Here is a 13,576-nt window from a genome sequence, read left to right as displayed (position 1 = left end):
CCAAAAAAAAAGTAAGGCTGGCTTGTCCTCACTCTGATGGTGGAAACAGAGGTTCAAATTCTGGTCTCCAGGCCACAGAGGCCCAGGGTTTCCCCTTGGCCTCACCTGTTCTCCACTTTGGCAGATGACTGCAGGCCTCCAAGCTCTGGGCTTAGCAGACCCCTCAGTCACCTGCTAATGCCACTGTGTTGGAGTCCAGGGGGCTCAAAATTGTGCTGAAATACATGAGAGGTGATAGAAATGACAGCAAAGACGGATTCTGAACACAGATTCCATTTTCACTTTTGTTAAATAATAATTTCTTTGTGTGCTTTGTTGCAGATCAAAGGCCTCCCTGAAGGTTTTGCCCATCCCAAAATAGGGTCCAATTACTCAGTGAGGACAGTGGAGAAGACATGGAAAGCTCTGCAGGACTTCAAGGAGGGCAACGCCATCTTTACCTTCCCTAACACTCCAGTGAAGTGCGCTGGAGCCCCGCAGAAGATCATGTACTTATCAGAAGCCTATTTCAGGAAGGTATGCTTCCTGTCCAGGGATGGGCAAGGAGGGCATAAGGGATATCATTTTTATGTATGTCAAAATACCATTTTTGTTTCTAAATTTAGTAGTTCAGTCACTAAGTCGTGTCTGACTCTGCAACCCCATGGACTGCAGCACACCAGGCTTCCCTGTCCTCCACTATCTCCTGATGTTTGCTCAGATTCATGTCCATTGAGTAGATGATGCTATCTGACCATCTCTTCCTCTGCTGCCCACTTCTCCAAAGTATTGGAGCTTCAGCGTCAGCCTCAGTCCTTCCAATGAATTTTCAGGGTTTATTTCCTTTAAGATTGACTGGTTTGATCTCCTTGCTGTCCAAGGGACTCTTAAGATTCTCTTCCAGCACCACAATTGGAAAGCATCAATTTTTATTTTTTATTTCACATGTACAAAATTATGTAACTGAAAGTTTGCAAAATAGAAAAAAGATGTCATTCATAATCCAATTGCTTTGGTATAGCTACTGTTATCAATTTGATATGTACTTCCATTGTTTTCCCTATTTTTTAACATGGTTATAATCATACTATCAGTTCAGTCACTCAGTCATGTACAACTCTTTGCTACCCTATGGACTGCAGCATGCCAATCCTCCCTATCCATCACCAACTCCCGGAGCTAGCTCAAACTCATATCCATTGAGCCGGTGATGCCATCCAACCATCTCATCCTCTGTCGTCCCCTTCTCCTCCTACCTTCAATCTTTCCCAGCATCAGGGTCTTTTCCAATGAGTCAGTTTTTCACATCATGTGGCCAAAGTATTGGAGCTTCAGTTTTAGCATCAATCCTTCCAATGAATATTCAGGACTGATTTCCTTTAGGATTGACTGGTTTGATCTCCTTGCAGTCCAAGGGACTCTTGAGTCTTCTCCAACACCATAGTTCAAAAACATCAATTCTTCGGCACTCAGCTTTCTTTATGGTCCACCTCTCATATCCATACGTGACCACTGGAAAATCATAGTTTTGACTAGACGGACCTTTGTTGGCAAAGTATGTCTCTGCTTTTTAATATGCTATCTCGGTTGGTCATAGCTTTTCTTCCAAAGAGCAAGCATCCTTTAATTTCATGACTGCAGTCACCATCTGCAGTGATTTTGGAGCCCAAGAAAATAAAGGCTATCACTGTTTCTATTGTTTCCCCATCTATTTGCCATGAAGTGATGGGACCAGGTGCCTTGATCTTAGTTTTTTGAATGTTGAGTTTTAAGCCAGCTTTTTCACTCTCCTCTTTCACTTTCATCAAGAGGCTCTTCAGTTCCTCTTCACTTTCTGCCATAAGGGTGGTGTCATCTGTGTATCTGAGGTTATTGATATTACTCCTGGCAATCTTGATTCCATCTTGTGCTTCATCCAGGCCAGCATTTCTCTTGATGTACTCTGCATATAAATTAAATAAGCAGGGTGACAATATACAGCCCTGATGTACTCCTTTCTCAATTTGGAACCAGTCCGTTGTTCCATGTCCAGTTCTAACTGTTGCTTTTTGATCTGCATACAGATTTCTCAGGAGGCAGGTAAGGTGGTCTGGTATTCCCATCTCTTTCAGAATTTTCCACAGTTTATTGTGATCCACACAGTCAAAGGCTTTGGCATAGTCAATAAAGCAGAAGTAGATGTTTTTCTGGAACTCTCTTGTTTTTTCTATGATCCAGCAAATGTGGATCACTTAGAACAGTACCTGGTCAACTCTAGGACTCATTAAATGTTTACTGAGTGAATCAACAAAGGAATACATGAATAAACAATTCAGATCCATCTTCCCTTGGACCTGACTTTCATCTCTGGACCTCACTGAACAGGGTCCACCTCAACCCCTGAATCAAGTTGGACTGAGGTGCTATGTCACTGATGGAAGATAAAAGAAGGAGGAGGCTGTGATTCACACTTCGCCCCACCAGTGCATAGTGATGGAGAAAGCTGATGAGGTCTCTTTGGAGGGTTTTAAGTCTGGTCTAGGTTAAAAAAAAAAGAGTGGTTGGAGTAATGCTTTGATGTTGATTGTTTCTATTTTTTTTCTTTTTTTCAGACTGGAAAGCGACCCAAGGCCAATATCATTTTCAACACTGCTCTTGGAGCCATTTTTGGGGTCAAGAAGTATGCAGATGCCCTACAGAAGATTATCCAGGAGAGGACCCTCACCGTTAACTATAAGCAAAATCTCATCGAAGTCCGAGCTGATAAGCAAGAGGCTGTTTTTGAGAATCTGGACAAACCTGGAGAGACCCAAGTGATTTCAGTAAGTGTGGAGGTGAAGCTGTCAGCTGAGCTGTGCCATGGATGCAGGTGACACTGAGGGCCCTGCTTCTTTGTTCATCATTGTTGTGTGCTTGGGAGGCTGGTTACAATGAGCATCTTAGGGTTGTGATGGGGAGAAGATGGACCAAAATGGGGAAGGGGAAGAGATAAGAGGTTGTGTCCACGGGAGATGAGGGGGGTTCACCTACTGTTGTTGTTGTTTAGTCTCTCAGTCAGGTCTGACTCTTTGTGACCCCATGGACTGTAGTTCACCAGGCTTCTCCATCCATGGGATTTTCCGGGCAAGAATACTGGAGTGGGTTGTCATTTCCTTCTGCAGTGGATCTTCCTGACCCAGGGATCGAACCCACATCTCCTACTTGGCAGGCAGATTCTTTACAACTGGGCCACCAGTTCTCTAAGCCCTCATCTACTGGTACCAAGTGAATTTTTATCCTATTTTGTGTCTGTATTTTTGGCACTGAGTCATTTGAAGCAGCCAGAAACATTTCACAACTTTAATTGCCTAGAGTTCAGGAAGGGCTTCTTAAATGCAGGATATAGTGATTGTCTCCATTTATGGTTTGTGACAGCCAGGCCTGCTTGTGGGTAGTTCAGGAATGATGGATATCTTTTACTTGTGAAAGAGAGTGTCTTTAAACATCTCATACCTGTGCATCAAAGGAAATGCTTACAAATCCTTGAAAGATCTGGCAGAGCCACTTCCTGCTTGGAGAGATCTAGTCTTTGTATGCGGGCTTGGCTTCTGTGCATCTGTTTCTTCTGTGAAGTGGGAATAGTACATTAAGAACAAGATGTAAAGGCATCCAGAGAAGATGCAGAGAAGCATCATGTGTTTATATCATTTTAGCAAAAGCTGTTAGCAATGAGGAAACAGTACACAGTAACATTTTATTCATTCAGCCTTTTTAGAGAAATGAAGGATTCCATAAATGGAAATTTTGAAGTGAGCCAAAGATTAATTTTCTAAACATTTTATTCATTCAGCCTTTTTAGAGGAATGAAGGATTCCATAAATGGAAATTTTGAAGTGAGCCAAAGATTAATTTTCTAAACATCAGAACTTCAGTTTAAGCTTTTTAGTGGGAGCTCTTTCTAAAATGTATTGCATACATCTTTCCATTCTTAAATGGTGTGTAGTGACTATCATTTAAAATGCTGCTAATGACTCAAGGTCATAATTTTAAAAAACTTTCATTTGGGAATAATCTTAAAAGACAGCTGAGCGCCAAAGAATTGATGCTTTTGAACTGTGGTGTTGGAGAAGACTCTTGAGAGTCCCTTGGACATCAAGGAGATCCAACCAGTCCATCCTAAAGGAGATCAGTTCTGGGTGTTCATTGGAAGGACTGATGTTGAAGCTGAAACTCCAATATTTTGGCCACCTGATGCGAAGAGGTGACTCATTGGAAAAGACCTTGATGCTGGGAAAGATTGAGGGCAGGAGAAGAAGGGTCCAACAGAGGATGAGATGGCTGGATGGCATCACCACCTCGATGGACATGGGTTTGGGTGGACTTATGGAGTTAGTGATGGACAGGGAGGCCTGGCGTGCTGTGGTTCATGGGGTCGCAAAGAGTCAGACACGACTGAGCGACTGAACTGAACTGAACTGAACTTAAACTTAGAGAAGTTGCAAAAATAAAAATAGTACAAAGAAAACTGTATATAGCCTTTACCTAGATTCACTTATTGAAGAGTTTTACCCCATTTGCTTTATGATTGGCTTCAATGTTTCTCTCTCCATATATAAATATTATGTAATGTAATATATTTTCCCTAAAGCATTTAAAGGTGAGTTATGTACATCACAGGCTTCCCAGGTGGCGCTAGTGCTAAAGAAGTGAAGTTGCTCAGTCATGTCCGACTCCCTGCAACCCCATAGACTGTAGTCTGCCAGGCTCCTCCATCCATGGGATTCTCCAGGCACGAATAGTGGAGTGGGTAGCCATTTCCTTCTCCAGAGGATCTTCCCGACCCAGGGATTGAACCTGGGTCTGAACCTGGGTCTCCCGCACTGCAGGCAGACTCTTTACCATCTGAGCCACCAGGCTGGTAAAGTGGTAAAGAACCTGCCTGCTAATGCAGGAGACACTAGAGACAGGTGTTTGATTCCTGGGTTGGGAAGGTCCCCTGGAGGAGGGCATAGCAACCCTCTCCAGTGTTCCCGCCTGGAAAATCCCATGGACAGAGAAGCCTGGTGGGCTATAGTTCATAGGGTCGTAAAGAACTGGACACAACTGAAGCGACTTAGCACACACTCATGTACGTCTTGTGTCATGGCCCTTTACCCCTAAATATTTCACCCTAATTTTCCTAAGAGTTAGGAGTATTCTCTTATATAACCACAGTACAGTTATCAATTCAGTAAATTTAGCAAGGATACAATATTTTAATCTATGATTTGTATTCAAGTTTTGTTGATTGGTGAATAGTATTACAGTACTTCCTGTCCTCCACAAGTCGGTCTACAGGCAGGTATTGCATTTAATTGTCACGTGTTTTTAGCCTCCTTTAATCTGGAACATTTCTACAGCCTTTCTTTGTCTTCCGTGACCCTGCATTTTGAAATAATACAGCTCCCTCCCCCACTTTTACTTTTTAATAGGGTGTTCCTTGTTTTGAGTTTGTCTGTGTTTCCTGGTGATGAGTTTCAGGCTCTGCATTTTGGGCTGAAATACCGCATAAGTGGTGTGTCTTTCTAGGATAACACATTGGAAATTACACAGTGCTCATCTGCCCCCGATGATGTTCATTTTGATCACAAGTCCAGATTGGTCCAATTTCTTCACTGTAGAGAATTATTATTCTTTTTCTTTTTTGCTTCTAATAAGGAGGGGGGCACTTTAAGACCATGCAAACACCTACTCCCTACTCATTAAAGTTTCCCAATAGATTTAGCATCCATTGATGATTTTTGCCTAATCCAGTCTTTACTATGGTGGTTGCAAAATGATGTTCCAGTCCAGCATTCCTTCCACCTGTAGTGGTAGATTCTTGGCATCCTGTCAGCAAAAGCTCTCCCTTCCCAATTAATTATTAGTATGAACTTATGAATGCCTGTATTTTCCCCCAGTGGTTTTGTCAGCTAAAACATATGATCACAACCTGAAAGTAGAGAGTTATTTTATTTGGTGGGAATGTTTAGGACTCTGAGTCAGGCAGACAGCATCTCAGTAGCTCTGAGAAAACTGCTCCAAGGATGCAGGAGGGGAAGTCATGCTATATACAAGTTTGAAACAAAAGGAGCAGGCAGCCTGAACATCAAAGATCAGGTAGCAAGTTAAGGAATTCAGCATTCTATGTATGGGAAGATACAGTGAGTCTCTGGGCTCACTGAATTCATTCCTTTCATAAGTACCTCAGCTATCTGGGGCCAATCCTGTTTCCTTTTTCACCTTGCTTCTTCATTTCCCATGCTCCTCAGCAATCACCACCGCGAGTGGCAGCATCCACTGGATTGCAGTTTTGGGAGCCCTCATTCATATTTCAAGGCCAGAAATTGCTAATGGCTGTGACATTTCTTGTTTATTGATATGTCAGGAGATATTTTCATTTCACAGTTTATAATTCCTTCTGTCCTTAAGTATTTTGGTGCTCAAGTTGTCCCAGATTGGGTCAGCAGGAACCCTTTCAGAATGGCTCTTAATGTCCTTGTGAATGTCCCCATTACATTTTTGAGCACTTCCTTGCTTTCTGGTGTCCCAGGATGTCCCAGGCTTGTCTTCTTGCCCCAGATCAGGGTCATAATTTTGAGTAGCTCTTATATAGTTATGCATCTAGGGCCTACTGGGTTGTTTAGGGCTAATTATCCTCTTATGAAAGGATCTCAGTCTACTCTGTTACTTGATTTTGTGTGCATCCTCTTTGTAGTTTTCTAAGAAGTTTTCTTCCTTCCTAGCTGTCAGGCAGTTGTGACCGGGAGATCCTTCTAGCTCCAGCGTTTTAAAACTGCTACTTCTAATCTTTTTATTGGCTGGAAAATGAGAGAGCCAAATTCATTAAATTCTATGTAAAGTAAAAGCAAATGGGTGGTGTGTGAGGGCCCACAGCATATTTTTATGAGCAAAGTGTGTGAACTTGAGTGCACGAACTTAATTTTGTTATTAGGCCCTTTTCACTCTGGTTCTCTGCTGTGCCGTGGCTAGCTGAGGCTTGCAGATAGGGACTTGGATAAATAAATGGTTATTGTTTTTCTGAAGAGTTAATAAAGAAAAAAGATTATTGGTGTCCCTTTTGAAGTATAGGCTTTTAGATTAGATTTTCTCTTCAGACCTAATTCTACTCTTTAAAATATGAGTTTCAAAAAATCTACCAAAAGGCTTTAGAGCAGCGAGTCTCAGCTCTGGCTGCACATTTCAATCACCCAGAGGACTTTCAAAACATGCTGACGCCTGAGTCTAACTCCCAGAGATTTTGATTAATTGGTCTGGGGTCTGGATTGAGGATTGGGAGTTTCCAAAGTTCCCCTAATGATTCTCATGTGTAACTAGGACTGAGTACCACTACCATAAAGAATTAAATGTACCCAAAGCCTCTAGTCACTGATCCTTCATAGAGAGCTTGTGAACTGGCCCAAGTCGCCAGTTTTTAGAGATCTGAACTTGTTTTATATCACAGTGTCCTAGAACTAGAAGAGATTTTGGAGATTATCTGGTACAGTGCATTTCCTTATAGGAAAGGAAAGGAAAGGTGAAGTGACTAAGTAGTAGCATTTCATTTTTCATTATAAATGAACCTATTCCTTCAAGCCAGAGTTTCTAATACTGTCATCTATAAGTTTCATGTTTCAGAATCATTGGGGTGGAGGTTGTTAAAGTACACATTCCTGTTCTCCTCCCAGACCTAATGGATTGGGATCTTGGGGTGGTAGGGCCCAGGAACCTGAATTTTCTACAGATCTTCTTTATAAACATAGAAGTTTGAACACCACTACTCTGAACAGGTTATTTATGTTAATGAAGGAGAACCAAGTTGTTTACTATGTTCAGTTTGTGGAAATAATGTATAAAAAACTCCAACAAATCTATAAAATGACCCTAGTAGTTCTTTTGCTCAAGTAAAATGTCATCACTTTATGGTGACTATGTGGAAATATTTAACCTCCCTTCTAGAAATAATGTGTGAAATTCATGTGTATTTGTGAAATTCAAGCACATATTAACTCTAATAGAGATGATGCTAGTAAGATTTGGCCCTCAGTTCTGGTTAACTTCAGAAACACAGACGCGGCCTTAATAATTTGATGGATGATGGTTGACTATTCCGTCTGCTGTCCTGCAGACATGTGCTCAGTTTGCACGTAAATTAACAGACACAGCCTCAGGGACCCAGGCCACTGAAGAGCCAACTAGAGTGCTTCGCAAAGCACTGCACATTCGCTCCACTTCTTCCACCTTAAGGCTGACTAAGCTCATAACTGAGAGTGGGAATAAACACAAGTCACATCCCTAACTCCCTCTGCCATCCTGACTGCCAGGCCCTGGTGAAGATACGGAACTTGTTATGAAAATCAGGGGCTGTTGACTATCACAAGGTTAGGATTGTCCTAAGATGCTAAAGTTGTCACTGTAATTAAATGTTTTGTGAACACTTAATCAATTTGAAATTGCTAGATGGAGTTGGTTAAAAGTAAATAGAATAAACTACAAAATATTATGTAAACAAACAAAAAAGCATATCACATAAACAAAAGAGTCACATGAGCCATCAAAACTGATTAGGTTGGGTCAGTGCCTAATTACCAAGGGTAGCCTTGGTATAGGTTTTTGGGGAAAAAAAATCCATCCTGCCTCCTACACAGTTCAGTAAACCCAATACTGAATTAGACCCCTCCTTATTCAAAGTGCTAGCCAATATTCTTGCTGCCTTTATTTCGCCTTAAATTGGTGTCTTGATGGTTTCCTTTTCGTGTTTTGAGAGTTGACTCATATTTGAGAATGGTGCTCACTTACCAGCTCCTAACATGGACTTTTACAAGTTTTAGGCACTCTGAAAACGTCTTTGCAGAGTAAACCTGACATAACCAGACTTTACAAGTCATCAGCCGAGGGTCAGGAAGACAGCAACTGAGATACATCACCCGCGTCGTTTCAGTAATAAGTAGAAGCATCAATGAGTTCTTTCAAAATGTTAGTGAAGTTCACTCCAGTTTTTCAGATTCCCCCATGCCAGCTGCCAAAGGGATCCCGTGAACTCTGTACGGGAAGACCATGTCAGTTATTTTATCACTGCCTTGCATGGGAGCATGGATGATCTTGGCAAGCGTGTGGATCAGTATGAGCACTAACTGTACAGTGCTCTGTGCAGCCATAGTCCATGTGTGTGTCAGGGAGTTGGGGTCAGAGCTTGTGGGGCTATGGAAATAATGGAACACACACGCATTTGGATGCTCTCCTTTTTTGCAGTATGAAATGCTTCACGTCACACCACCCATGGGCCCACCAGATGTCCTCAAGACGAGTCCTGTGGCTGATGCTGCCGGCTGGGTGGACGTGGACAAAGACAATCTGCAGCACAAGCGGTACCCAAATGTGTTTGGGATCGGGGACTGTACCAACCTGCCGACATCAAAGACCGCCGCCGCCGTAGGTAAGGCCTTGAGCTATGTTCCCTCCTCACTCAAAGCGGGGGTGCCTTCTGCTAAGGCACTGTCATAACAGAAACAAAAGTTGGACACCAGCGGCATTTCATTATATACTAATTATATTAATGAAGAAACTTTTGTGCCTAAAAATGCCTTTGGCCTCCCCAAAACAGAAGTGTTGTCAATGAACCTAGTGGTTATATAATGAACCTAGTTGTCAATGAACCTAGGGTTGTGTAAAGAAGAAAGTATCTGTTGAATGCTTTGCACCAGAGTAGCACGACCTCATCTGCCTTTTCTGGGTCAGAGGGTGGTTTTCAGGGGAGGGGAACATTGGAGAGAGAGGTACCACTTTTCCAGCTCTCTAGAATTCTGTTAACTTCTCATACTACCATGCTCACATCCCTGGCCTTCTTTGGAACATCCCTGATGCTGGGCAGGTTGGCTGTTTTTCTTCTGCCTGAAACACCGTAAAACTAGGGAAGCATTTGTTTCCCCAGAAAACACATGCAGGTCAATGAAAGCTTGCAGAGCAGAAAATTGCTGTGTTAAGACAGATACAGTGGAGAGTGCCCTGATTGGTACACGATTAAGGCCTCAGCCTGGGCAACTAAATTCTTCACGTCTATGTTCCGCTCTAGCAGTGATGGAGAGGATTGCCTTTTAGATTCTGTTTTCCGTAGACAGGAACTGTCTTTTTTAGATGCTATAAAACATGAACGTCCCTGCCGGTGGGTGTGGGAGTGTTTCATGTGAATTACACACCTGCAGAACATGTGTTACTTTTGTTGACTAGTCAACCTAAGAAAGGCTTTCTAGGAAACCCACTGAGTGTCCTTCTTATTTATAGTCATTTCCCCTAAACTTTTCATTTCAAAATCTCAAACCTATGAAAACTTTGAAAGTACAATGAATACCCATATACCCTTCAGGTATTAACCAATTATTCATATTTTGTGACCGATATAATAATTAACCAATAAATGAATATTTTGTCTGATCACTCTATGTACCTTTTTTAAAGTCATCCTAAAGTAAATTTTGACCTCATGATGCTTCACCCTCAAATACTTCAACTTCTGTCTCCTAAAAAAAAGGACTTTCTCCTCTATACCCACAAGATCATTTTCATGTCTAAGAAATTGAACATTATATTATGAAATCATCAATACAACCCATTGTGAATTTCTTCAGTTTTTCTAAAAATGTCCTTTTTAGTTTTCCCTATCCACTCTTCCCCCCACCATCCCCAACTCCCCTTAAATCTGTGAGCCAGTCAAGGGCCACGCTCCACACTGATTGTCACGTCTCTTTGGTTTTCTTTAATCTAGAACAAGCCTCTGACATTTGTTTTTTTACTTTCATGACATTGACATTTTTGAAGAGTCCTGGTTGGTTATTATATAGAAAATACCACAATTTAGAATTGTCTAGTAGTTTCCTACAATCAGATTCGGGTTGTATGTTTGTGCCTCACACTGTGTCACCTCAGGAGCCCGTCCTGTTAGTTTGTCTGGTCCTTGGTGAAGCTAGAGTCCATCACTGGGTTGAGTTGTGTTCTAGTTACAGTCTAGAGGGATGGGGTATAGAGCCTTCTTAACTTCTTCACATTAAAATGATTTGCAAATTAGTTTTCATGGAAAATCTAGACACTTCTGATTTTCTGACTTTTCCATTTCTTATATAGCTGCCCAGTCAGGAATACTTGACAGAACAATTTCTATGATTATGAGGAATCAAACACCAGTGAAGAAGGTTTGTATGCCTTGTAAGAATCACTGTCTCGATTTACCATCTTCCATCCTGCATGAAAAACTGTTTCCCATGATTTTGCTGCTTTCTTAATTAGTTTCTCTATTATGGACACTTCAATTTTTGCCTTTAGTATATCCTTGTTATATAATTTCTATATTTTCATTGTACAAAAAGTAGAATATACAAAAAAGGAAAACATTACCACTGCTCAGAGTAAATAATAAGTTCTAAGATGTCTAGGTGGTTGTTGTTTGGTCGCTAAGTCGTGTTCGACTCTCTGTGACCCCATGGTCTGTAGCCAGCCAGGCTCCTCTGTCCATGGGATTTCCCAGGCAAGAATATTGGAGTGGGTTGCCATTTCCATCTCCAGGGGATCTTCCCAACCCAGGGGTTGAACTTGCATCTCCTGCATTGTCAGGCAGATTCTTTACTATCTGAGTCACCTGGGAAGCCAAGGTGTCTAGATAGCACATGAGAAAAAGCCTCTTTCCAACTCTGTCTCAATCACAGTATGATGGCTACACATCATGTCCACTGGTGACTGGCTACAACCGTGTGATTCTCGCGGAGTTTAACTACAATGCTGAGCCCCTGGAAACCTTCCCTTTTGACCAGAGCAAAGAGAGACTTTCCATGTACCTCATGAAGGCTGACATGATGCCATTCCTATATTGGAATTTGATGCTGAGGTAAGTATATCACCTGGGGGAGAGGCATACCTGTTAGCAGATTGCAACAACCTGTGCAGGGGAGTTGTTTCAAGGAGGCCTTCCAGCTTTAGGAGATATGACCCCGAGCGGGACTGGCGAAGGGGGTCCACCTTGCTAAGTCATGTCTCATAGATTGGTAATGGCAGTCTGAGAAGAGTTCTGAAGCCTCAGCCAGATGTGGTGGGCAAGAGGCTGCCCTGGGTGAGAGAAGGAGCCCTAGCACAGCTACCACCCACGGGAGACACAGCCTCTTCTGTTTATAATCTGCAGTGACCAATTCTCCTGTCTTTCATGTTCTGGCTCTCTCTTGCTGCTGGATAAATCATCATCATCATCATAATCATAGTGAATCACTTTGACCTGTCAAGTATTTTATCATCTGCCACCTTAATTTTGTTTTTATTATAAGAAAAAGAAAACATACTAATTAAGAGCTAAGTTTTGGAGATCTGTGTTTGAGTCACATGTCTGCCACCTACCAGCTATGTGTCCTAGGGCAAGTTGCTTAAATTCTCTGTGTTTAAGTGTCTTATCTGCAATATGAAAGGAACATCGTCTTCCTCACAGGATGGGATGAGTGAGACAAAACATAAAGAGACAGGTCCATCATAGTCATTCAATAAGTAAACAGTGACAAACTTAATAATTCCTCTTCCTTGTTGCAAAAAAAAAAAATCTCATTTGACTCTCCCAAACCCGTTGAGAAAAGTAAGTCAAAATGTCAACACCAGTGTTTTTCAGGTAGGGATGATTCTGCTCCCCAGGGGACATGTGACAATATCTGGAGATATATTTTGTTGTCACAGCTAGAGGGAATGCTATGGGCATCTAGTGAGCAGAGGCCAAGGATGCTGCTGAATAGGACTGCCCCCCACCACTGAGAAGTATATGGTCCAAAATGCCAATAGGTTTGGAAACTGGACCTGTACTTAATTTATGAGCTGGTCAAGGTAGAGAGGACTGCAGTTTGCATGTAGTAGAGGCTTCGTACAGGTTTGCTGAATTGAGTCAGTATGTTCAGGCTCGCATAGCAAGTCAGTGTTAAAGTCAGTTGTGCCTTCCTAGACCTGGGTTCTTTCTACCTCGCTGTCAATCTTGCTTTATAGCCTGAGAAACATTATCTGTGAGCAGCCTGGCTTTCCTTTTAACATCCTGCTGCCTGAAGTCACCCCCTTTTTTTCCGATGCAAAGAACTTTTCCATGTCATTTCTTACAGGGGCTACTGGGGAGGACCAGCCTTTCTGCGGAAATTGTTCCATTTGGGTAAGAGCTAAGGATGGGGCCATCCTTCTGGACCAGAATCACAGCCATGGATTGACCAAGAGCAGCACGAAGAATTCAAAACCAACCCCATAAAGAATCTACTACTGGATGACAGTGACCAATGCCTCCCTTCTCAGTCCCTCCGGGCAGCTCCCATGCAGGGTGCTCAGGACAAGCTTAATTATTTGGAAACATTCAAATGAAAAAGCAGACTTCTATTTTTTAAATAAAAGCTTTCCACTGATTGAGATTCTATGAGAAAATTTGATCTTGATTAGTGGTATGAAAAGTTATAGCTGTAGGGAGGAAAAGATGGTGGTGGTGGGATAGTTTACTTGTTACCTACTTTGACTATTCGACTGAGAGCTGGCATAATTTCACCAGAGCCTGTCTGGATTTATAAAAACAAGAGTTATTTCCAGGGAGAGTATTATGTGAGACAGTGCCTGTGAGAGCTGTGAA

At 42.1% G+C, this 13,576-nt stretch overlaps 1 protein-coding gene across 3 annotated transcripts in view; it reads left to right on the top strand.

Annotated features, from left to right (window-relative positions):
- Window positions 1–13,358, top strand: part of SQOR (sulfide quinone oxidoreductase) — a 45,848-nt gene extending 32,490 nt beyond the window's left edge. For all 3 annotated transcript variants that reach the window (XM_081511398.1, XM_081511400.1, XM_081511399.1), the window contains exons 5-10: window positions 322–516; window positions 2,571–2,780; window positions 9,208–9,391; window positions 11,074–11,141; window positions 11,652–11,830; window positions 13,068–13,358. In XM_081511398.1, the coding sequence (XP_081367524.1) occupies window positions 322–516; window positions 2,571–2,780; window positions 9,208–9,391; window positions 11,074–11,141; window positions 11,652–11,830; window positions 13,068–13,125 (894 nt within the window). In that variant the 3' untranslated portion in view covers window positions 13,126–13,358. The remainder of the gene's footprint in view (window positions 1–321; window positions 517–2,570; window positions 2,781–9,207; window positions 9,392–11,073; window positions 11,142–11,651; window positions 11,831–13,067) is intronic.
- The last annotated feature ends 218 nt before the right edge of the window (window positions 13,359–13,576 follow it).

The sequence above is a fragment of the Giraffa tippelskirchi genome, chromosome 7 (genome assembly GCF_054371585.1).
Source record: "Giraffa tippelskirchi isolate mGirTip1 chromosome 7, T2T-mGirTip1v1.2.pri, whole genome shotgun sequence".
Classification (NCBI taxonomy): domain Eukaryota; kingdom Metazoa; phylum Chordata; class Mammalia; order Artiodactyla; family Giraffidae; genus Giraffa; species Giraffa tippelskirchi.
The sequence above is the reverse complement of the archived record's forward strand: the minus strand, read 5'-3'. Positions and strand labels throughout refer to the sequence as shown.